Source organism: Scomber japonicus, chromosome 1 (genome assembly GCF_027409825.1).
Source record: "Scomber japonicus isolate fScoJap1 chromosome 1, fScoJap1.pri, whole genome shotgun sequence".
NCBI classification, from domain to species: Eukaryota; Metazoa; Chordata; class Actinopteri; order Scombriformes; family Scombridae; genus Scomber; species Scomber japonicus.
This window is the reverse complement of record NC_070578.1, coordinates 29136696-29161565: the sequence shown is the minus strand read 5'-3', so window position 1 is coordinate 29161565 and position 24870 is coordinate 29136696. Positions and strand designations below refer to the sequence as shown.

Below are 24870 nucleotides of genomic sequence, written 5' to 3'. Positions count from 1 at the left end.
GTAGGCAATTAAGGTTCTTCCTTGATAAAATGTCTTCCTGTTCGCTTGTTGGGAGCTGTGAGAGTGAACTGAAACAATGAAGTCGTAAAACTAACGACAATGAGCTGAGGTTATACGTGTCTGTGTGTTTGTCACTATAAGCCAACACCCCCTTTGGCATTACGCAGTCATTATGTCCATAACACCAATTTTTAGATCAAAACAAGAAATGTTAAGTTTTATTATTGTCTAGTTTCATAAGAACACGTAGTTTCTAGACTGCATTGTAGCCCACAAGACAGCCATTAACTTCCACTCCTTTTAGTATTTTGTTGTTGTTGAAGTTTAGAGAAGCAAGTGGCCTGACGATACTCTTTAGTCGTCGATTCAAAACACCCTGACTATTAAAATGTCAGAGTTGGCTTTTATGAAGTACAGTATATGACCGGAAAATTACACAGAGAGGATAAATAAATAATAGACTGTGAAAATAATGGTTTGAATTATGGTTGTTTATCAGCTGATTCTGATTAATGGTGTGTCCAGCGTCCCCAAACATCTATCAAAAAAGAAGGAATGGAAACAAATATTTGGTATGCTCTAGGTGGAAGTGATTGTTAAAGATGAGTACACAAGAAGTCTATAGTAGTTTACAAATGTAGGAGTTCACGTATAGTGTATCATACAACAAAAACATTGCTAACTACTGACCTATCACATTTAAATGATCTGCAACACTTCAGATCCATATAATGATAACTATACAGTAACCTGACCTGACATCCCATGACCACCACAAATAGTAAGTGACTGATTTTACAGCCAGTAACAAGGGGTCATGGGATTTTTACTGCTGGAGATGAATTTCAAGTTGCCTTGAATGAGTCTCTCCTATTTCTCTGCTAAAACACAGGCAGCACTCTTACCCAGAGACAGGCAGAGGGAGGGAGAGAGGAAGAGAGAGAGAGGAAGAGACTGCACTTACAGCATACAGAAAGAGGTAGAGAAAGAGTTTGAGTGGAGAGAGCGTGAAGAGGCTGAGTGTGACAGTACCGAATGAGAGGAGGAGGAGGGGGAGGAGGAGGAGGAGGAGGAGGAGGAGGAGGGATCGAGTGGAAGGGATAAGGGAGGGAGAAACCGAAAGGGGGACGGGCCGAGAGCGAGCGAGGGGAGGGAGCTTCAGAGACGGGGAAAGTAGATGAGAGGGAAAAGGCAAGAGGAAAACTGAGGGAGTCAAGAGAAGAGAGGAGAGGAGGGAGCAAAAGGAAAAGAGAGCAAAAAAAAAAAGAGGACAGCTCAGCAAATCAGCCTAGTAGCATTCCTCTCACAGCTGCAGTGATCCAGGCTGGGAGGGGAAGTTTAGCTCACCAGGAGAAAGAGAATTAAAAAAAAACAAAACAAACAAGAAATTGTGGTCTTTTTTTCTGCGTGAAGAAATCAGAGGGCTCCCTGGAGAGGAAAGGGAACAAGAAGAAAGAGGAATCACAGAGCTTCTGCAGCCTCCGTGTGTCCTGCAGGAGAAGATGGATTCAGACTCCGGAGAGCAGAGTGACGGAGACCTCTCTCCAGGTAAGTCTCATTAAGCCTAGAGCTCATGACTGTGACTACAACATGCAGTTTCTGACACCACAATCAAATGCTCTCTGCTTTGCAGTTTATTAGTTAATCAATATGATCAGTGGTTTCTTAGTTTCTTTTTTCAGCACATTTTGAACATTTCCCTGCATCTGAACTCCGAAGACACCCACATTTGTCTCCCTCATCCACCTCTTCTTCTCACAAAACACCTCCTTGCACTAATCAACAGTTTCTCTACACATCTAAATATTTCTTTAACACCCATAGAGTACATTAAGAATCATGTTTTCTAGATTCTTTCACACTTCCACACATCCAGTATCTGTAGCTCATTCCTGAGATGTGTCAATGCTGTTGCTGTAAGCTGTGATGCACAAGCACTCGGATGCTGGTGACCGGCCGAGCTTCGTTGAGCGTGCGGATGAAAGCCTATTCAGTCGCCCCCTGGAACAGGCAAGCTCCAACACGTGCAGCCAGTCTGTTCATCAACACATCAGACAGAGCACAGTCTCCCTGAATGCTAAAATCTACTTCTCGATGGCGCATCTCACACCCCGTGGAGCATAAAAATGTTTATTGGAAGTTATGTATTGGAGGTTTTATGGTGTCATAGTACAGGGCAAAGTTTTTTTTGCAATGATGAGAGTAAATATTTGGACTCAAACACTTAAACACTCTTGTTTTGTGTATCTCACTGGACATTTCCCAGCATTCAAACTGCTTGGACGAGTTGTTGAACTGTGGTCTCATGGAAAATTCAAACTAGGAGATGAAACAGCCTCCTAGAGATAAGTTTGAGGTCAAAGATCATGCATCAAATATGTTTTATACTGTAACACAGTGTAGCATTTAAATACCTGCACTATATCATACAGAAACTGAAAACGTTCCTCTTTGCTGTTTTTACTACTTCCTTGTAAAGAATCAGATCAATGATCCTTTATTTGATTGTTGTGACTCCGCCTAAAATTATTTTCTATGGGCAGATCTACAAATGTCAAAAGTTGGACATGTAATTGATTGGCACGTTAGTGATCGTGTATTGATGTGACTGTGTTACTGATGCTCTGTTGAACTCTGACCATCTGTCTATCCAGCTGGCCCATTAACTGTCTGTCTGTCTGTCTTTTAGTCAGTTAGGAAGAAAGAGGAACCTCAATATCTGTGACCTGTATCATCTTCTGGTTTCTGTTCAGGGTTGAAACATTTACCTTGATTCTCATGAGGCCTCGGCTAGTGCACCACAGCAAAGCAAATATGTAGAGACAGAGGCTTTATACATTTCACTTTCATTTGAAGTGATGTACGCTGTTTTACAGACACTGGGCCAGAAGTCAATCATAGAAACATTTCTCATTTTTCGACAGACATTGTAATCTGCTAAAAGCTTAGCACCATGGCCAAGTCTTCATAATGTAAGATGAATTCATTCTTACAAGCCTGGCCTAGGATTTTGGCCTATCCTAAATCAGTCAATCAATGTTGCACATGTGGAAAGGGAGGGTGACACGGGGACAAAAGCAGAGTGACATTTTCCCCTGTCGATGGTAAGCGAGTAAGAGCCTGACTCACCATCAGTCAAAATGCATCATGCTTTGTGGCCGTGCTGCAGTTTCTACTATTCAGTCCTACAGTTAGTGAACAAAAACTGGTAGAGCAGACTTTGTAAGGTCAAATGTTCTAACAAAACCAGAGCAAAAGTATTTTGAAAACAGGCATATTTTGAAAGTGCTGCTGTACACAAACATGACCCTTAATCATGGGTGTGTGGATGAGGGATGTTTGATTGATCTACACTTTTAATATGTTTTCTGGCACAAAAACTTAAGCAGTGTAAATATTGAGGTATTTTGTTTCAGCTGGTTTTGACCCTGTAGCCTTCTCCTCTGCCCTTGAGCTGTTTATGGTAGTTTCTATTGAGCGAGACTGCCATTTTAGCATTGTACATTCCTATAAATTCACCAGTGCTGTTTATGTCAGTTATTTTTATGTTCTGTGTATGGGATATTACCTTGGAGTTGTACCAGCTTTTACTCAACTCGTCTTCCATATATAATTGATTCTACTTTCCTGACAACGACTTTTGACAAGCCCCAGGGAACATGCCTGACCTTGGCCCACTCAGGCAGAGGTTATAATGCCTTCAACAGAAATGGGGAAGTTGTTTAGGTCATAAGAACATTGTTGCTAGTTGACTGATAATCAATAAAATATTAATCCTCAGAGGGAAAACTGGTGCCCATACATGCACAGAAGGAATTAAATAATGGCTGATTGTTTCTTCCCTTTTTAAAGACGTAGAATGATTTTGTGTTTTTTTTGCATTTCACGATCATACTAGTGTAACTCTTAATGAGACAGACACTGCATTACAACTACTTTCGAACAGTTACAGCTTCCTCAGGGTAGCTTGTCTGATAGTTGGACAACAATAACTCATAACACATCAGCTCAGTGTCTTTCTTGCAGAGTATCACTGCACCAAACTTAATTATTAGCCCCAACAGGCTGTACATTGTACAGCTTAATGTAGTTCACTATCAACTCAGAGAGAAAACATTTTAAATTGTAAAAAATAAATATAATTATCATTGATTGAATTATGTGAATCATCCCAATAAAGATTAGTAAAATAATGTAAATACACAAAATAAATCTTCACAAATTAACACTAGGAATGAGAAAAAAGGAGACAAGTAAGGGTAACAAGTATATTTTCAGAGTAAAACTGTTACTACCACAGCAGTCATTAAACATGACCTCACTTAAAGGCGTGAGCCTAGTGTAGATTGAGGTGGAGATGGCAACAACACAAAGAAAGCATTTCACATAGCTGCAATGCATTCATATCATGTGGTTAGTGGAGAGGTTATCTTCTCTGCTCAGGTGACTGTCACTGTACAAAATGTTGAATTTATAAATAGGCCTCTTCGATTCTAAAGGGTGGTGCCAGAACTGGCCCTTACTGCTACTGTTTTATATCGAGGCAATCCTCTCTGCCATAAACCTTGGAGCTGCAGTGACATTTTTCAGCATCATATAATCTATGTTTGTCTGGCCTAAAGAAGGCAAGAAAAACATCAAATAAGGGAATTGTATGGTGTATTATAGCTTTTTTTAAAAAAACAGGTTGTCACGTGACAGTCAGGATCTGGACGGTAGAGTTTAACAATCACTCCAGGGAGCAATTCATTTTCTTTCAATCTTGTCTGTTTTTTCTGTGGGCTTTTTGTTGTGTTAAAGCTCAAAGACCGGCCACAATACACAGGGCTCAGCTCTAACTACGCTGTAAAAAATACCATTTACACACAGACTCACACAAAAGCTAACATTTTTCCCATAATCACCCAGCCAGCCAGTCATGCAACAAGCATGCCGGTGACCATAGCCACAAGCTGATTCATACAGCAGCCCTGTCCTTCCTGTGGTGGAGTGGAGATGACCACTCCTGATTATGAGTCAGAGGGAGACTGACTGTCGACACACCTGTTCTGCTGCAGAACTGGTGGAGTCCACATTGCACCATGGATGCACACAACAGGCGTACATTCGCATTTTACAAATTAATACTCTATAGGATGTTTGATTTCAGCGTATTCCATCATTCTGGTTTAAATGATTACAGTACTGACTGTATTTTTGGCGGACAGCGAAATAATCAGCCCACGGTCTCTTTTTGGCTGACTAATCATGGTGATGCGAATCAGTATAACACCATAACTCAATCTGCCATCTGCAGAGCTATTTCCAGTCATAAGAATGTATTTCAAATTTTTTATGGAAAGCAGACTTGAGAAGCTGGGTGGCTGTGGCAATAACAGCTGCAGGATTCATGAGGGCATGAAGGCTGTTGCTGTGCTTCTGTAAACAAAAAAAATGCAGATGTTGTTAGATGACATAACTCAAATTCACCTGGTGTTCATATGTTCACAAACTAACTCTACAACTCTTCTATTGCTCTCCCTAATTGCTACCAATTCATACTTCCATAAACACTTCAAAGATGATGAAAATAATCTCCACCATTTACTGCTGTATTACACTGGGCCAGGAGCACCCATGATTGCCATGTTGGCAGACTGGCCACATGCTTTACATATGAGTGTACCAGCCCTGCATACACTGTAAAACTCTCTCTCTCTCTCTCTCACACACACACACACACACACACACACACACACACACACACACACACACACACACACACACACACACACACACACACCTTCACACACACACACACACACACACAAGCTAAAGAAATGCCTGCATTCTTGCTCATTCCCTTCGTCTCGTGTACGCTCCCAACACATGCATCTCTGATTTTTTTTCCTTTGCCTTTAATCTGGTCTACAGATGGAGAGTGCTCACTGCGTCCCAGCCCTCTCCACACACACACACACACACACACACATACACACACTTGAGACACCAGGAGCTGGTTCTGGAAAATTGTAAAATTGAACTGAGAAAAAAAAAGAAAATAGGAGCGAAGCCATAAGTGGAAAAGACGACTCAGGAGAATGTGTGTTTTTTCCTCTAGCTGCAGCAAAAGACAAACCCTAAAACTCTCAGGTCTCTGACCGGTGTCCGAGTGTGTTTTCTCTTGTATGCACATACATATGCTGACACTGTGGCATTTCATAATGTTTGTGGGACATTTGGAGAGAGAATTGTTTCTCCACGACTGAGCCATTACTGAAACATGGAATTAGACCACAGAGACATTTTGACAAGGCCTCATAGACATACTCAGGAGAAGGAGATGGCTGTGGTTTCACTAGAGGGCCAGGCAGAGCAAAGCAAACAGTCACTAGAGGCATCTGGTGTAAGAGGCAAGCTGTTTGAGGGAGGCTAGTGTGTATTGAGGGAAGGCTGGCATCAGTGGTGCGTTGTGCCTGCACAGGTACCTACTGTAGATTTACAGGAGCTGTGATGCAGGCATGTGTACAGTATATGTGCTGTTATATTTCTTCAGTTGTGTTGACATAAATCTACAGTACAATCGTGCATTTTAAGTAAAGTTATTTGTTTCTTTACAGTGTCCAGTTCTGGTTTTTACTTGGTATATATGTTTCACACAGACGTTTTCATCATTAGTGCCATTTAAAAGTCTGATGTGTTTGTGGAAGCTACTGCAGTCTGTGTTTGTATAACTTTAACAACAAACAGGAGAAAAAAGGCTGCCTTAAAGGGGCATAACATGGTTTTTTCAATTTTCTGTCATTCAGATACTGTTTTGATGCCACATATTGATGATTGGTTAATTGTTTCTGGTGTAATCACATGTTTTATGTGTTCTAACATGATTTAAGTTCATGCAGCAGTTAATCCACAGTATGGGCCAAGTAGAGAGGATTATAGGTTTAAATACTTGGTATTTTTTGTGTTCTTTACTGCTAAAATGCAAAAACATATTCTTGTTGTTTGCAAAAATGGATAGTTGTACATATGCAATAATGCCCTAAAAAGTGCTGCAAGGATGTAGACGATCTGAACAAAAATGTTAACTGTTTGTAGCCATGTGAAACATGTGTATAAGGTGTAGGTATAACATGTATAAATTCTTTATTTTGTACATTAAGATAGAAAGTGGTAACGTGTGTGTTGCAGTTTAAAATACAACATCATGGTAATGGACCAGACTGTATGAGATTTCAAACACATTTTAATGCAACGTTTTCCCTGCCTCCTGTGGACTTGTGAGTACACTGGGTTCCACAAAAAAAGCGAATTTAGTAGAACATGCATTAAAAACTAAGATACTCTACGGATTAAGAGGCCTATAGGAAGTTGGAACATGGTAAAACAGCCACTATGCCGGATATCAAAGTTAAATATCTCAGACTTATTGTTCTTTCTTCTAATGGCAGGGGAAAAGCAAAACAAAAATGAAATAGATTGGAAGACAATTACACAGAAAAAGCTTTTCATCCTGGCACAACAGAACAAACAGTGCTGTGCTTATTATTTTAAATCTGTGGAAGAAAAAAGTTGAATACCCATGTTCAGCATATATTGTGATAAATGTATGTAGTGTAGGAGCATGTCTCCCAAAGCTGCTTTTAGTGCACCTTTATAAACTATTTCCCTCTGGGAGGTAGAAAGCAAACCAGCAGCAGAACAGTCTGAAGCAGACTAATGTGGCAATTATACTTGTGGGTTTAGACATTTCATGGGCAATAATGGCAACAGAGAGAAACAAAAATTCCACACTCTGTTTTACTTGAAGGCTGGGATTTGAATTAACTCATAGGAGGATTAGGTTTGGAGAGGGTTAAGTTTAGGGAAGGAATGTAGTCGCTAAAAGTCAGAAACAAATCTACAAATGTGCCTGTATTTATGTGAGTGTGAGTGTGTGGACCGCAGTTATTTCCTGGTCATTAGTTAGTGGTGGGCTGGCAGCCAAGAGAGCAGCAGCACTTTGGCTTAACATTAAAGCGTGTTATGCACTGTAAGAATTTTCAAGGCCAAAGCTCAAAGTATATCCACTTTTATCACACTAAAAAAGTTGGAACAACCTTTTAATTGAGGCAGCATATAGCTGAAACCCCACCCCACCCCTGTCTCAGTCTCAGCTGGCCTTTACTTCCCTGACATCTATATTACCTTGCTTTTTTTACTGAAAAGCTCTTCTACTTTTCTGGCTGTTAAAATATAAACACCTTGTCAAAAAACAAAAACAGCATATGAGGCCAGACATTGCCCTGTATAGTTTGCCTAATGGTAGTGAATGCTGAATGCTAAATGCTATTTGCTGTATTGCAAAATCTGAATAGCTTGTCATTTTACTAGTGACAACCTATGGACATGCTGTTAAAAGCCTCATGGCAACTGTAGTTGTTCAGTGTTAAAATAAAAACAATCATTGTGTAATCTTTGTCACAAATATGAGGTTGCATTGCTTTTGTTAATTCTTACAGTAGAGTAGTTTGGGATCTGTTGCCTAAACATTTTGGGTGTTTGCTGTCTTACGGTTGGTTGAACATTTTGGTACTTTAGTGGCTGGCACAGGACACTTGATACGGGGGCTTTTCTACCATAAACACAGGGATGCAAATGATCAAATTTGTTTTGCTGTGGCATGCAGCTTTCCCTATATTTGGTTGCTAAGCCTACACGTGGGAATCATCAGGGGGGTTTTTTGTTTGGCTTTATTCACTACTCAGATAACATGGCTAAGCTAGCTGTTGATGGTCATGACAGACAAAGTATCATTTTCTGTATTTACGTGTTTGCTATACGTATGGGGTGTTTGGAGGCTCTGGGGTTGTCTAAAGTCACTTATCAGTGGCCTGAGTGACAAACAGTAGCTATAAAGAGTATTGTAACTAATTACTTATGCTTTTAAGCAATTGCCCCCCATAGATTACAGCTCTACGTCTTTGCTTTTTCAAACTGAATGTATGAATTTAAAAGTTACTATTACAATGTGTTTGGCAAACATAACTCCATCTCAGGTAACGTTGGCTGACAGAGCTGCTAATGTTAGCTTACCTACAGGCCACCCAGGACCAGCTTTCACACAGTAGAGAAATACTACAGGCAGTTACTATTTTCTTTATGTTGTGTCTTCTATGTCTTCTGTGTCTTCACTATTCAATGAAAAGTGAAGTACAAATTAAGTCTATTATCATTTTCTTAAGCTACACTTGATTACTATTTTAGCTGCTAAACTAGTTAGCTGTGCATGCCAACAACTACAGCTTAGGTTAGCAACACAACATTCTTGCTTGCATGGGTTTTTGGTTTTGGAAAAGCTTAAGTCACTGACACAAACTTCATCAATTCATGAGAGGTATCACTCTTACTACAGCTCAATGCACGCTTCATACGCCTAAAGAAAAACCCAAAGCTAGACAAATTTGCTAATCTATTGGGGCCCATCACTATTCAGAGCAGCAGCTTAGTAATGGTCAGTTAATTACATTGTTCAAGTTATTTGTCCAACACAGTACAGTACATTTAAATTAGCTTATGGACAAAGAATCCCAGGAGCATGTTTCAGATTTGTAAAATGACCAAATCACAAACAACAACATTCTGAGCTACTCTGTAAGTGACCTTCTCTTAAGTTTCCCAGAGCCTCCCAGTAAACTCAGTTAGAGTGGCTGAACTAGTAAACAAACCAAAAGGCTAAAGTTATGGGAATGCTGGCACGGTCTGTAAGATTGTGTGTGTGTGTGTGTGTGTGTGTGCTTGTCTTTACGTGCATGTGTGTGTGTGTGTGTGTGTGTGTGTGTGTGTGTCTTTGTAAGCAATGCCACGGCATGCTGAGACTTGGCTGGGGTCTATGAGAGGAGCAACTCACCCAGGGCCGGAAAACATTTACTTCCTTGCCACTCACGCTCAGCTCACTGAGGATTTGGTGAGAAATGAACAGAGAGGAAGAGATAGACAAAAAAATAAAAAAATAGGCGAAAGCATCATGAATGGAAGACAAAGACACGCTGCAGTCAGTTCTTAATAAAGCTGCAGATGATGTAAAAGGGAGCGAGAGTAAGAAGATGTCTCTGGTGTGCGTGAGTCTGTGTCTGACGTAAAGGGACTATGACAGCAGCTAGACAGTCAATCAAAATATGGACATATGATTTCACTCTTTCTCTACCACCCCCACCTCCTCCATTTCTATTTGCATCACTCATCCACACATTTTAAATGAAATGACACATCTGGTTGGATTTTATAAAACATTTTTTCATCTGTGCTAATTTAGAGCATTTTCTAAGCAAACATATTCCCAATTTCCCCCACATAGCCCTTTTCACTTCTATTCTATTAAGTATGACTGAATGGTGTGAAATGAAAATGTACATATTGCCAGCTTTGCCTGCCTCCAACACCCACTTTCCCTGCTTTTGCCCTTTTCTCTCTCTATAAAGGCTTTGATTAATTACGGAAAAAGTTGAGGGGACTTTCTGTCTGGTTTCAGGCAAGATAAAGTAAGGAAAACCCTATCCTCCCCTGGTTTTTATTAGACCCAGTCTCACAGTCTGTCATTATAGTTCGCACACAAATGCACACCCACACATTTGCACCAACTTTCCATAAATAGAGTGCTACTGTTTTATGAATCAAATAATTTCTTGAGTTAGTTTGTGTTCTATCTTTCTAAGCTTCATTTCCCTGTAATCGTGCAATCCAACCTTCTGTCCTATATTGTCTTACATTGGAATTTTCAGTCTTTGACATTTGACTGTAGTTGGCGCCATTGTCTCTGTTTGTCTAGTCACGGTGGTTTCTGGTTCCCATTTTCTCCTCAGCATATTCCAAACTGACAAAAATGTAAAAAGCACCACTTCCTGTGTGCCAAAGAGTTTTCTGAGATCTACCTGACACTAGCTGTTTATATCAGTAAACCCAACATCTAGCTATAGTTTGAACAATTTCCATATTGTAGAAATCATTATTACGCTAATAAAAATGTTCAGTATTTTTGCCCCCAACAGCACTCACCTAAAAGAATTTGTCAGCTGATGTCTGTGGCAGAGTAGTTTTCCAGAGAAAGTCCCAGAGGAGGGAAGTAGAGAGGGGAGACAGCCTCCAGCCAGTTCCCATGCCCGGCTAACCAGCTAACCGTGGCCTGGCTTTTTAGTTGCTAAACAATGGCAGACGTCAACAACCCACAGCTGGTGAAAGAATTAGCTTTACAGCAGAGGAGAGGTCAAAGGACGTGGATCTCACAGGGTCCTGCAGTCCACACTGTGTCCCAACAGGATGTCCTTGATGCCACTTCTCATCCTCTGTGGACCAGCTTGTTTTGGTCTTCATAACCAGGAGTGACTGTGATGAGAGTTAAGGGCACAGCAAAAGGTGGAGGTCAAATCGTTGATTCTCTCTCTTTCTCTTTCCCTCTCCCTCTCCCTGTGACAGGCGATCAGGCCAGCGGCACATTAATCAATCAGACATCTCCCACCACTGCCTCATTTCTCTATTTCAACTCTACAGGGACACAGCTATTAAAACTAATAGACAGAGAGGCAAAGACAGAGATGAGGGATGGAGCATTAAATAAGACTGCACAACGGCCAAAGGCAATCTGTTCCCGTGTCCCGCCTGATTCAGAGAGGTTCCTAAGTGCTTTTCTCTGGATTGTTAGTCACAGATGAGACACTTAGTACAGTCCCAGCAGGATAAACACACTTGTAGCTTTATACTGTCTTCTACTGTATGTCAAATCTCTTCATTACAGCTACATTACCATAAATCAGTGTGCTTTTATTGACAAACATTCCACTCTACTGTTTCACCATTATTTATGTGCCATAATGCCGTACACTGTGATTGGGACCAGGTCTCTCTTGACTCTTGCCTCGACACATGTCACTTTTCTGACCAACATAGAAAACATAAGTATGTGTTTGGTGTATGTTTATATGTGTGTGTGCATGTGTGTATGTGTCCGCAACTTATTATTATTTCATAATGCCATTCCATTACAAGTTTTAAAGCGCAGACTTTTTCTGTCTTGTTGGTAGTCTTTGCCATTTTATGATTTGCGTTACAACATAGCAAAAGACACTTCTGGAAATTGGCTAAAATTGACTAAAAAGAAGATTTACCCAGCCTGTGATAGACCACATTTTGGCTTTTAGTTGTGGCTTAACAAACTAACATTCATAGCAACTTTTGGTCTCATCTTGAGTAATTCCTTGATTTTTAAGGCTGATAAAGATATCTCAAAATGTGAGAGTTTAAAAAAGTGTAACAATGTTTTAGTCGATTTAGTAACATAAACACGTAATATGATTTAGGCAAAAACCTTTGAAGAGAAGTTCAGATGTTTTTGATTTTGGTTCAATAGTGCTGCCATATACTGATCAGTATAAATATCTTGGCTTGAAGCTGGACGAGCACATGACATTTAGCTCAGTCCGAGGGGGTAGAGCGCTGGGATCTGTACAGAACAAAGTTAAACAATGTGGTAATTTGGGATTCCATACTTATACGCAACTCTATAATTCACGTGTCCTGTCTCTGACTATGCTTCTAGTTTTCTGTGAACGTGCCAGTTGCAACACTGTGCATCATAGAGCTATTTAATCTTTGTCGGGGATCCATAAATGTACTTAAGTTTTGGCCAGGAGTGGAGATAGGGGACAGGAACCTTTCATAAGCATAAACATGAAACACTGGGGCTTTGGGAGAGACTTGTTAAGATGTCAAATCAGAGACTAAAAACATATTTAATTGGGACATTTCATATGGTCATAAATGGGCAAATGCATTGAAATCCTTATTTCTTTGAACAATTTGTCAATCATTCTCAGACAAATATCCCTAAGTGCTCAGTTACATTAAAGAATATTACCATTGGCCCCAGAGACCAGCAAGTTTAATGTCACTACAGAGAAGGACAGACTGTTGTGAGAGCTACATGAAATTGAGAATGAGATTAAGTTTTTTTCTTTTGCTGCCCTGTAAGGCATGTACCTTTTAGTTAATTGTCTTCCGTTTATGTTGATTTCTTTGGGCTGGATGATTATGAAAAACTTGATTTGTGCTTCAGGAAGGAAAGTAGATTTTGTTGCCAAACTTGGAAGAGAACACAGAATATTTAGTTTAAGACCAAGCTGTATAATTTTGTAATTTTATAATGGCATGAAATGTTGGACCACTGCAGCTGTACTTGTATCTTGTAAACTCAGGGCACTTTGTGTGCATTACATGAACATTAAAAAAAATCTAATAATAGATCAACATAAACAAGCATATTTGATAAGGATCTCATGATGCAATGGAATATTTTACAGATGCAACCTGTACATTCTCTGTCACACAGTGTTTCTAAAACCCAATCATACATTTTTGGTAATTTCATGTGATGTTCTTGCAACTTCTTGTTATGTTTGTCTCTGTTGGCTGAATATATACACAGATACAATACATCTGCAAAAAATGTATAGCCCTTCCAATATATGGGCAATTTGTTGTCCTGGCTATAATTTTAAAAAATACATTTGTTGAATTTCTGCACTGGCACTAAACAAATACAACCATTTGCTCTTCATCATCCCATTACCTGGATAAAATCTCACAGTCTTCCAACAAAGATAGTGACTAGGAACAGGAGGATTTAATGAAGCAAAATTAATGAAGCACTCAACATTGTTCACCAGCTCACTGCCCATCTGTCTGCTTTGCAAGTCATTTCTATGATTTGTAATGATCATTTGATGCATATCTATATTCGCTATCTTTATGTCTCTCATATTTTTTGTGAATGTGCAGTTTTGTGCCTTGCATTCCTCATTTCAGACAACTAAAATCTAAGTCCAAGCAGAGACAGGTAACACCTGCAGAAACCATTAACAGAACAAAAAAAGCATGACATCCATTTTGTTTTGTCGTATGTTTTACACAAAGTTAGCAGTAAGCCTTTTACAAGCCTTGGGGATCTGTTGGCAGGTAGAATCTGTATTTCCTGCAATTAAATTCCAGTAAAGCATGAGTAAGCTCTAACTTGTACATTCGAGTTTCAGCCGGTGATACTAAATGATCTACATCTATGAACTTTAAACTCTGTAACCCCGCTTTACACATACGAAAGCTATTACAGTATTAAAAGTTATTTATTAACCCTAAAGGTCTGAATGCCCCTTCTACATCCTGAGCAGCTGTTAATGGCAGGGTGAATGACCTCTTTCAGCACCAGAGTGCCCTTTGGAAACTGGCTTAGAGTCAGATTTTGCATGTCATGAATAATGCACTTCAGCGTACGGCACTGTATCTTGTTGTATTTCTCTCTGTCGAAGCCGTATCTTTCTGAATCTTTAATCCAGCTTTTCAGATACAAACTCACACTCACACACATGCATTGCAACAGACAGGGAGTGAGCAGGGGCGGTATGTTTGAGTCATCTGATTAGAGGAGTGGGAGTCAAAAATACACCAGTATGGAGCCTTTGCTGGACAAAGTGAGTGGATAAGAGACATGAAATGACAAAAAAGCCTTTGGGGATACTTCGGCACTGGGTCTGCATTTAGATGAATCTTTATATACTCTTTACATCCTATACTGTATGACAATGTGTGTGTGTGTGTGTGTGTGTGTGTGTGTGTGTGTGTGCATGTGTGTGTGTGCATGTGTCTGTCTGTCTGTTTGTTTGTGTGGTGGAATCATAGAAGTGAACTGACAAACAGACTCGATCAACAAGTCGGAAGCCTGCAGCCTGGAGAGTGACACTGGAAAATAAATACGGCTCGCCTCCAGCTCCACTAGTCGAGCTCTGGTACCAGCTGGCACATCACACCATCCTCTGCTCCCCACTCCAGTCCACTGGCCTCTAAGGCTTGCTTAACACTAACCCTGCAGGCTATTAAAAACTCCTTTACTGCTGTTGAATGACCCTCTCCATTGTTTTCCTCAAGCCTTGTAAATGCAGTCAGAGAGAGTCTCTAGAAGAAAACTAACGAAAGAAACTAGAAGCAAACGAAAGGGCCAAAGAGAAAGTAGTGGAAGTCAAGCTGTCACCCTTGTTTAATTCCATTGCATGAGGAGCATTTTCCCTGAATTCTTTTTGGTATTGATATATTGTCGATGTTGTTTTGGTTATTCTCTGCTGAGAAATAGCAGTGCTGATGGATGACAGACTTTATTACCGAGGGCCTCTCCAGGATTTCTTGCCACAGTGCGATTCTGCAAACTGGCAGACTTCGTATTACAGGATGTTTTTACTGTAACATATGAAATATGGATACATATAGCTGGAGCAGAAGTCCAACTTTTTACTGAATGCTGTACACATGAGGCAAAATGAGATTAGCGCTGCACTATTTCCCTCATAAAAAGATATTTAAAAAGGAAAATGTCTGGAAAATGATTGCCAATTTAGCATTTACAGGGTGCAAAGAATGGTATGGCAACCACTCCAGAGAAGCATGTACTGGCCCTTAACTTACACAATGGAAAATAGTTTGCAGATGGAAAGTAAATACACAAGGGAATTTAGTGACGGCCTCCATTGTGTTACAAAGGAAGCTTTGCACAGATCAATAGCTTTTTTGTTTGTCTCTGAAAACACTCCTAACCTCTCCCACCTTTCTGCGTCTCTGGGACAGGTCAATGGCCTTTACGAGTTGTCTGTTTGCACTGATAATGTTAAGAGGAAAGAGAAGTGACAGGTGCTATGCAGTCAAGAGAATGGTAAACAGATTGTTGTTTCCTTTTTATTCTTCTTCTTGTCTCCTTGTGACTCATAGATTCATCAAATACATCCAACCTCACTGAGTATGCCTGTGTGTGAGCACATATCAACATGTGTGGTAAACATATGTACCCATATCTATCTGGCGAAAACAATCTATGCACCTGTGCTCAGTTTGTTACCTGGTTTGGTCTAAAACATGAGCGCGTTGTCATTAGCAACCGCAAACAGGAAGCACAGGAGCATTGTGTTACCTTGTGTGTGTGTGTGTGTGTGTGTGTGTGTGTGTGTGTGTGTGTGTGTGTATTTCAGATACCTGATACAGTCAGGATCTTGAGCTGTGTAGAAGCAAAAACATTATGTTATACCGCAGAAGTAAATGACTCACAGCTCTCCAGGCAAAGGAACCCAGAATAGAATATAATTTTGAATAATTGTATAAAGGACAGTTACAGCCAGCTACAGGGTTATTTTTTTATTTCTGGAATATTGTAGAGCTGTCTTTTCATTTAGATACCATAGCTTTATTTCACATTCATCTTAGCTGTTAGTTTTATTTAAATATCATTGTTATTGTGGTATTTTACTTTACTATAGGTGAAAATGAACATGTTTATGTTGCTATATATTATCATATTGTATAATATAAATGTTACATGTCATGTATTTAATGATTTTATTACTTACATGAAATATTTGATATATATGATTATTATCAATATGTATGTTAAAATTAGTAGAAATCAACACTGTAAGTAAGCAGTCTTTATAGTAGGTTGTGATGGCTGACTGTATTCAATTCATCTTGAAGTTGCTTTTTCTGCAGTTGAGACATGTAAACAAGCAACACATGAAAAGACAGACGCAAACATACACATACACATTCATAGATTCACACATACACTCAGACACACACAGTTGCCCCAGTCAGACGTGTTCCGGTTGATAAGCCCACAAGTGCCTCCAGCGTTGACTCAGTAAAGGCCAGTCGGCCCTTGTCAGTGTTAGCTGCTGGTCCTGCTAATGGCTCATTCCTCTTATTACTCTGGATCGAGACCAACACAAGCCCCAGGACCCCTTCTCACTGCCCAGCTGCCCTGCACACTGCAAAAAATGTCCAAATTAACAAGCCAATCCATCTTATGTGGAGTTTTAAAATAATGAGAAATCTTCTAATGGCACAAAATCAGCCCAATCCATATCCGAGAATGTTGACTGAGCATTTTTTGTACAGAGAGGTACAATTTTTACCTCATGCAATATGGAATATAGCATTAATTCAAGTGGAGCACTGAAGTCAGGCTTGCATTGACTGATTGGCATCAGCTGATTCACCCATGCTTCACTATCACTGCCTTGCTAATCAGCCATTTTGACTACGGGCTGATTACTTACTTCCAGGCACATTATAAAATGCAGGTGTACAGTGTGGCCATTATAATCTGATACTGCATCTCTTTATGGGCTGCTTGTTGATATAACAAACATTTAAAGTGGACATATTATGCAAATATACAAGTATGGGGCTCTACAGGAATATATTTGCATGATTTAGAGCTCCTTATATAACTCCCCCTGACCCTTTACACAGCCCCTCAGTTCAACCTCTGTCTGAAACAAGTTGTTTTAGCTCTAATTTGGTCTCTTTAAGGACCCCCGTCTGATTAGCCCACTCTGTTCTGATTAGTCGGCCCATATAGCTGTGTCCCACAGACTTCCAGCTGCTACAGTAACGGGCAGTAGTGGCAGGATTTTACTTATTTTTCTCATTCTTTACTCAAAATGTCAACTTCAATGTAAACAACACCTTAGCAAAAAAGGCCATGAACAGACGGCTATTTACGGGCATCCACAACGACATCGGCAATGAAAACAATGTTGCAATTTAGAATGGGTTGAAAACCTGGCTTTTGGTTGGCAGGGAGCATTTATACATATATTAACCTCAAGTTTTGGAACATGTTTAACATATATATCCAACATTGTAACAGTACGTAAAGGAAAGAAAATCACAAAAAGCATATTATGTCCCCATTAATGTTGATGTACGTGTTTGTTAGTCAGGAATTAGCCTGGACAGTCATTTCCTATAAATAGCTAATGCCTTGACATAAGTGTCTCTGACTGAAATGAAAATAAATCAGTCCTGAGGGACATTTTTTGCAGCGCACCACCTTTAGCAGAGCAGGTTTGGCTGTTCTCCATGTTCCACACTGGATGTATGTTCTGATGCAACGCAGCAGAAACTGTTGACTCAGCGCTCTAAAAACATCAGGCGGAACAAAGAGAGACTGTCTAGTCAACAGCGAGACCAGCGAGCACCTTACTAATCCTGATGTTAAAAGTAAACTTCACCAACTCCCAAAGCACCCTTATGTAACCACTTTGATGGGGTGATGGCATCTGTGACTGGCCCTACATTGGCAGTGAATTATGGTCCCAGTTTGTTTTTGGCAACTTAGTCTGAGGTTTTCACATGCCATGAGACATACCCACTTCACTTTGTGAAAACTTCAGAGCACAAGTGATGCAGAGAAAATAATGAGCAGGCAGGAAAGAGATAAGTTACAGGAAAGATAGTTTTCTGGCTATTTCCCCTCTGACAGCTTGGATTCTTCTCTAACTCATTCTGACACTCTGGCTCATGCGTGTCACTCATCTCAGCCGCCGGGTGACAAGCTGTATGTGAGTGAGGAAGAGAGCTTGGACTTCTCAGTGTCTCCATGTGTAACTTATAATCATCTACCCTCACTTACTGTATGTGCTAAAATCTTTAGCCAGACTCTGAATCACCCACCTTCTTCCCCAGCGCTGTGACTCACACCTCAAACAACCTCATCTCCATTCTTCCGACTATTTTTTTCCCCCTACACTCTTTCAATTTTGCTTACATTCTTCGCCGCTCTTGGATATGAAAACAGACATGAGACAGGGGTCAAGGCAAGGCAATAGCCACCTGCTGACCTTCAGAAAAAGGCTTCAGGCTGAGGGGTGGGGGGGGCAGAAAAATAATTAGTCTACTTTTAGCCCTGCTCTAAAAACGATCCAATCAGGTGTGAGGCACCTTTGTCATTTAACTGAAGATAAATTAATATAGAAAGCGAATAGTCACACACTGCAAGGAGGAATCCAAATAGCCAGCTCAGTCATTGGTCTGACAAGGCCGGCTTTATGGAGCAGGCTGTCACCTTTATCAGTGTGCCAGGGTTTCAGAAATCTATCCAGTTGGGTTTCTGAATATCAGAGGCTCACTAGAACAAAGAGCTTCTTCAGAGAAACGGGAAATGAGAGTGACAAAGAGAGCCTATTGATGAAGGGCACAGATCTGCCTAATGAAAACCACAGTTATATATCCTGGTGTTGCTATTCAAATATAATCAAAACCCACGTATTGCTGTTATGAAGCGTAAATGCATGTTATCAGCTCAGGCTATCATTAACATTTGATATCTCTGAGTGTTGTTTGTGAACTGCAGCCTGCAGGGAGGAGACAAAGATTCATTTCTGTCAGACTGATGTTGACTGAAAGTGTCAGGTTTGTATAGAGTTGCTGTAGTATACTCCTGTACTGTAAGTTGTGCCCACAGTATATTGTACATGAAAAGCAATTTAAACAGTAACTTTCTGTCATTCAAAACCACTTAAAACTGTACTCGTCCACTTTTAATAATATTAGGATTAAATGACTATGTATAACATGAGCAGTGTTGCCCGTACTGATGAATACACAAATAATTATCACCTATAAAAGGCAGTTTCTCTCAGCTCTATGGCACCTTTTAACATATTTCAACACATTGTTTGGTCGCACTGCAGTTTGCAAATTTACTGTTCGTTGCATTCCCTCACGAGCCAATGGAGATGAAAATACAGCTAAAAGGAGAGAAACAGGACTCCAAATCAAGTCTATTCATCAATCAATTCATCACAACTTATTACAGGTTGATATTTACACATGTTAATGTTTGCAGCTTGTTCCACTGCTTCTGTGAGCCTTAACCTCTTAACGTACGCTGTTCCGCCTACGGGACGGGACGGATGTTAAGAGGTAGCGACACGTTATTCTGAATGTTTTAAACACCAACCCTTAAACATATATATTCATGCCGTACATTGTTGGAAAGCTTAGATTGCGCTGATTCATTCAAGACAACTCACGACTCATATGGTTGCTCACAACCGTAATAGTATCAGCGATTAGCTCGGCTAGCCACTCAGCTAAGTGAGAAAAGCTATAATGCCTACATACCTTCAAAGTCTTCCCTTTATCCACAACGATCATCTTATGACTCAGGACTTTCTGTACAGCTCGCCAAATATCCATTCTTGTGAAATATGAAATCCGTTTCCATAAAACCGGAATACTTTCCTCAATATGTCCATGTATTTAGTCCAACACGTAACGTAATAACACAAATAACAAACCATATACGGTCCGTTTACGTCATTTCCTGACCTGCACGTCCATCTCAGAGTACACGTGACTAGATGTTTACGACCGTGAGCCTCTCCTGCTTCTGACGACACCACACACAAGCCAATCGGTGTTTAGGATTAGGCAGTACATGTCTCCAAAGCCAATGAGGACATGTGACCAACAACAATGACGACATGGCTTTGATTGACTGCTGTTCTAGCCTATGGAAATATTCGGTGAAATGAAGTTGATAACCTTTTAGCCAATAGTCAGAGGTTTCCAACAGTGTATGACAATAATGTCTCTGATGACACTAAGCTATTAGTTTGGCTGTCCATAAACAAACTCCAAGCGGCACGGTATTTTGGTACACGGTTGGTTCCTCTTCGACTTAACATATGACTTATAGCAAAATAAACAGATAGATAAATAGATAGATAGATATGGCCAAACCAAAAAAATATGGTTATATGTAATAATAATAATAATAATAATATGGTGTCAGCTTTCATTAGAGACCAAGATTTTGATTGTAGGCAAAGGGGATGTGAAGTTATAGGTGTTTGATTGTGGTTATACAGCTTTGGTAACCAAGTGTCCATTTGGAGTCTCCAAAAAGGACCTGAGGAAAACGCATGGACATACCTGTTGAAAAATAACTCATAATTCATCTTTTGGTCTTTTGACTGCTGAGAGGTCCCTGAATGTCTGTACACATGTCATTGTAAAGGCAAACCTATGGGCGAGTAAACAACCCCATCATTGTAACCTCTGCCACTCTTTGTCAGTAAGTCACAGAATCACCCAGTAGAGGCCCAGTATAAGATAAATAAGGTTTTTTTAAAACTGTAAATCATGCAAAAATGTTTCAGTAAAGCCGCAGAATAATAAATTAGACCTAAATGTGTATGATATGTCCCCTTTAAAAAAACATGACTTTGGAGAGCTTTATTGGATTGGAAAGTAATCGATTGATGGCCATTTTCATATTGATTACTGTCAGGATGCAAACATGGCTATCTTTTATAACAGTTTACTATGTGTCGGCACAAATCTCCCCAATGAAAATCCACAGTGATTCATATCCTGCTATTCACTCATTATAAGGGCACAAAAATGTCTAAATAGTAGCAAACTTTAGTAGTTAACCAATACTCGCAATTTCATTCTGCAGGTTTGACATTCTCAAAATCACCCACCACACTCTCACCTACACTCCCATGAAGCTGTACAAAAGGGCAGTAAGAGGGTACATCAGATCATATGTATTGGGAAATGACTGTAGACAAAGACATTTGCTTTATTAGCAGTTAAATGTCATGTGGGGCTAATTATATGTGCATGAAATGTCATTTTGCTTCAGACGAATACATGAAATGTCACGTCTGTACATTCACATGAAATGCCACGGATAGAGTTTCTCCCAATTGTGCAGAATTCAACCTGAGTGTGTGTGTGTGTGTGTGTGTGTGTGTGTGTGTGTGTGTGCGTGTGTGTGTGTGTGTGTGTGTGTGTGCACATACACACACACATACACACATGCAGATGACAGGATGTTGGTGTTAAATCTGCATGGTCACATAGCTGTCTGTTTTAATAAAATTATAATGACAACAAAGCAGGTGTTCCTCTTTGAATTTGGGCTCATCTGCTGCTCTGTACCGAGCCTACTGGGCAATGACACCCCCTTCCCCTATCTCTCTGTCTCTCTGACAATGTGTACAGGGAACAGGAGGAACAAGTAAAGCCTCTTTCCTTGGCTTTAATCATAATAGGAGTTATCTGGTGTGTAATTTGTAGCTGGGTGGCACCTAAATAAAACCCCTATCTGTCCTCCCACTCCTCACATTCACACAGACACATGTTAGGCTGTTGGCATCACTATATGAGGACACACTCAGCCTTTGATGTTCTCCTTTAAGATAAATTGTGACAGCAGTGGGACACGGCATAAATCTGTGATCAATCTGGACTTGTAGAAAGACAGTGTGTGTAGGGGTTCTTATCGTACAGCTGTTTGATGTTATCCAGAGCAGATAGTCGTTCCTCCCAGTCAACCCACCACACCACTGCCAGCTCCAGGAAGGACGCCGCCCTGCTGTAGAATGTGGCTACACCACGTTTCATCTGCTCAAAAAAGGTTTTCCTCAGTCTGCACTCTTTTAGACTCCATAGTGAGTTACTTTTGAGTCCCCTCAAAGCAAAACAAATATATATTTTTTGGCAAATAAGCTTTTCATCAGCCTCATGTCTTTCTATGCAAGTTCAGAATAGATGGATTTAGCCTTCATTCAGGCCAAACAAAACAGAATCATCAAGTTAACTAGGATCATATTAGACAAAATAAGTCATAAAGAATAAGAAGAAAGAAAATAATTACTGTCATTCGTTTGAATAAGTAGAAAATCTATTCTTAGCACACAGTTCTTTATGCAAGGACAAAGTAATGTCAGTGAACACTGGAGGAAGGACCCTTATTATTAATACAATGGCTCAACAGAGTTGAAAAAGCCTGTTTGTCCAGGTGGAAGTCAGCTGTTATATGTAAACATATTACAACATATTGTAAAACTGCTCCATCTGTTCCCTACTTTAAGTCAGCTGTTTTTATATATATATATATATATATAAAAAAATTCAGTGCTCATAAATGTTCCTATAGACTTAGACTCTTAGTCTTACCTAAAAGTAGAATGTCAAATTATTTGATTTCAGTCATCTCACAAGAACAATTTTTGCAAGTCTGCAAAATGATTCCTCAAAAAGATACAGAGCAGTAACATTTAAAACCTTCAATACCCTGAAATAAACGAATAAAGAACATTACCTTGAGTTTATCTTTGGACAGAGACCCTAGCCTTTTAATAAACAGTGATGGTATTCGTCCCTCGAAGCACATGCAGAGTGTATAGCATTCATATGTCTGAGTCATGTACTGAACACACAATGGATTCATTGTAGAAATGGAGAAAATCTTTTACGATGGAATTGGAAAATGTTATCTCTATTTTTAAATAGTAACAAACCTGCAGAGAGTCGTAACTCAACTCGGTTTCCCCTCAGCTCTGGTGTATTAGTGTCTTTAAGCTCATTGTCCTGGTTTTTTGGCTCGAAGCTTTACTGTTTTGGTTCAGCCCCGCTACTTTCATGAACCTTGTTTTCTAGGTTTAATAAATCAAACGGCAGACAGTCAAATTTAGCTAGTGAACATGCTGTACAGTAGTAGACTAGCAACAAAAGAGCCTGATATTACCCTCAGGATTTGGTGGAGACCAAAAACGAGCTGACAGAGAGATATTTGGATTTATATTCATTGGGCACCCAGAAATGTGACTCCAAAATAATGTTAATGGTGCTCTGTTGTATGATGTGTAAATAGGCTGTTTGCCAACATGTTCACATTAACAAGTATGTACTATGACAATTTGTTATGGTTGTGTTTATATCATTTTCCAGTAAATATGTAACTTAACACTGCTCTAAATTATCGGTGCATGAGTTCTTACTTCAGTAGGATCATCATCTTACCTCTTCTCTTTGTTGTCTACACTGTCACCATACACAGAAGATTTCTGACCTTTAAGATTAACCCCTTGCCTTTCTCTGCCTTTTTCTCTTTTCTCTCATTGCAGGACAGGAGAGCTTTAACTCACGCTCCCTGGCCATGCAGGCCCAGAAGAAGATCCTGAGTAAGATGGCGACCATGGTGGTGGCCAACATGCTGACAGACGACACCAGCAGTGAGATCTTGGATGAGCTCTACAAGGCGAGCCGGGAGTTCACCAAGAGCAAGAAGGAGGCCCACAAGATCATCAAGGATGTCATCAAGATCGCCCTGAAGATCGGCATCCTCTACCGCAACCACCAGTTCAGCCCAGACGAGCTGGACACAGTGGAGCGCTTCAAGAAGAAGATGAATCAGGCGGCCATGACAGCGGTGTCATTCTACGAGGTGGAGTACACCTTTGACAGGAATATTCTGTCAGAGCTCCTGCTGGAGTGCAGGGACCTGCTTCACACCCTGGTTGAGCAGCACCTGACCGCACGCTCACATGCACGCATTGATCACGTTTTCAACCATTTTGCCCATGGGGAGTTCCTGGCTGAGCTGTACGGGGACGGAGAGGAGTACAGACTCTCTCTGAGAAAGATCTGCAACGGCATCAACAAACTGCTGGACGAAGGAACGCTTTAACCTTTCACATCTGACCTCTTTCACCTCTAGCTCTTTCTCCCCTTGCCCCTTCTCTTGCTGGTGTCTCCTGCCTCCTCCTGTTTCCTTTTCAACTGCTCACCCCTGACCACTCGCGTCCTCTCCTTTCTTTTTCCCCTCGTCTTCTTGTTTCTTCTACATCCATTTCCATGGAGCTAGTTGTAACATCCTGCTGCTGTGGTTCAATGAGGGATTTTTTTTTAGACTGTCTTTCGACTCAGTGGATCATTGCTGCACACTGGGACAGCCTGTATCATGTTGTATGCATTCAAGCATTCTAAGTCATTCCCTTTGTGTGCAAAAGTGTACTGTACCAATGGCCAAAAAACATGCATTAAGTATATTTGGATATGGAAGATAATCAGTAGTAGTAATCAGTCTCTCTCTTTGTGTGTGTGCATGTAGGTGTGTGTGTGTGTGTGTGTGTGTGTGTGTGTGTGTGTGTGTGTGTGTGTGTGTGTGTGTGTGCGCGTGTGCATGTGTTTGTTTTGGGATTTGCTTGAATTGTGTGTTTGTACATAAGACCAACTATGACA

At 40.3% G+C, this 24870-nt stretch overlaps 1 protein-coding gene across 1 annotated transcript; it reads left to right on the top strand.

Annotated features, from left to right (window-relative positions):
- The first annotated feature begins 1263 nt into the window (after positions 1-1263).
- tnfaip8l3 (tumor necrosis factor, alpha-induced protein 8-like 3) lies at positions 1264-24870 on the top strand. Its single transcript, XM_053322583.1, has 2 exons — positions 1264-1548; positions 23754-24870. Exons 1-2 carry the CDS (start codon positions 1503-1505, stop codon positions 24314-24316), a joined length of 609 nt encoding a protein of 202 aa, XP_053178558.1. The 5' UTR covers positions 1264-1502; the 3' UTR covers positions 24317-24870.

Excerpts from the sequence above, each read along its gene's own strand:
- tnfaip8l3 (XM_053322583.1), top strand. The coding sequence starts at position 1,503 with ATGGATTCAGACTCCGGAGAGCAGAGTGACGGAGACCTCTCTCCAG. Across the intron at positions 1,549-23,753 it reads TGACGGAGACCTCTCTCCAG|GACAGGAGAGCTTTAACTCA; the intron begins GTAAGTCTCATT and ends CTCTCATTGCAG.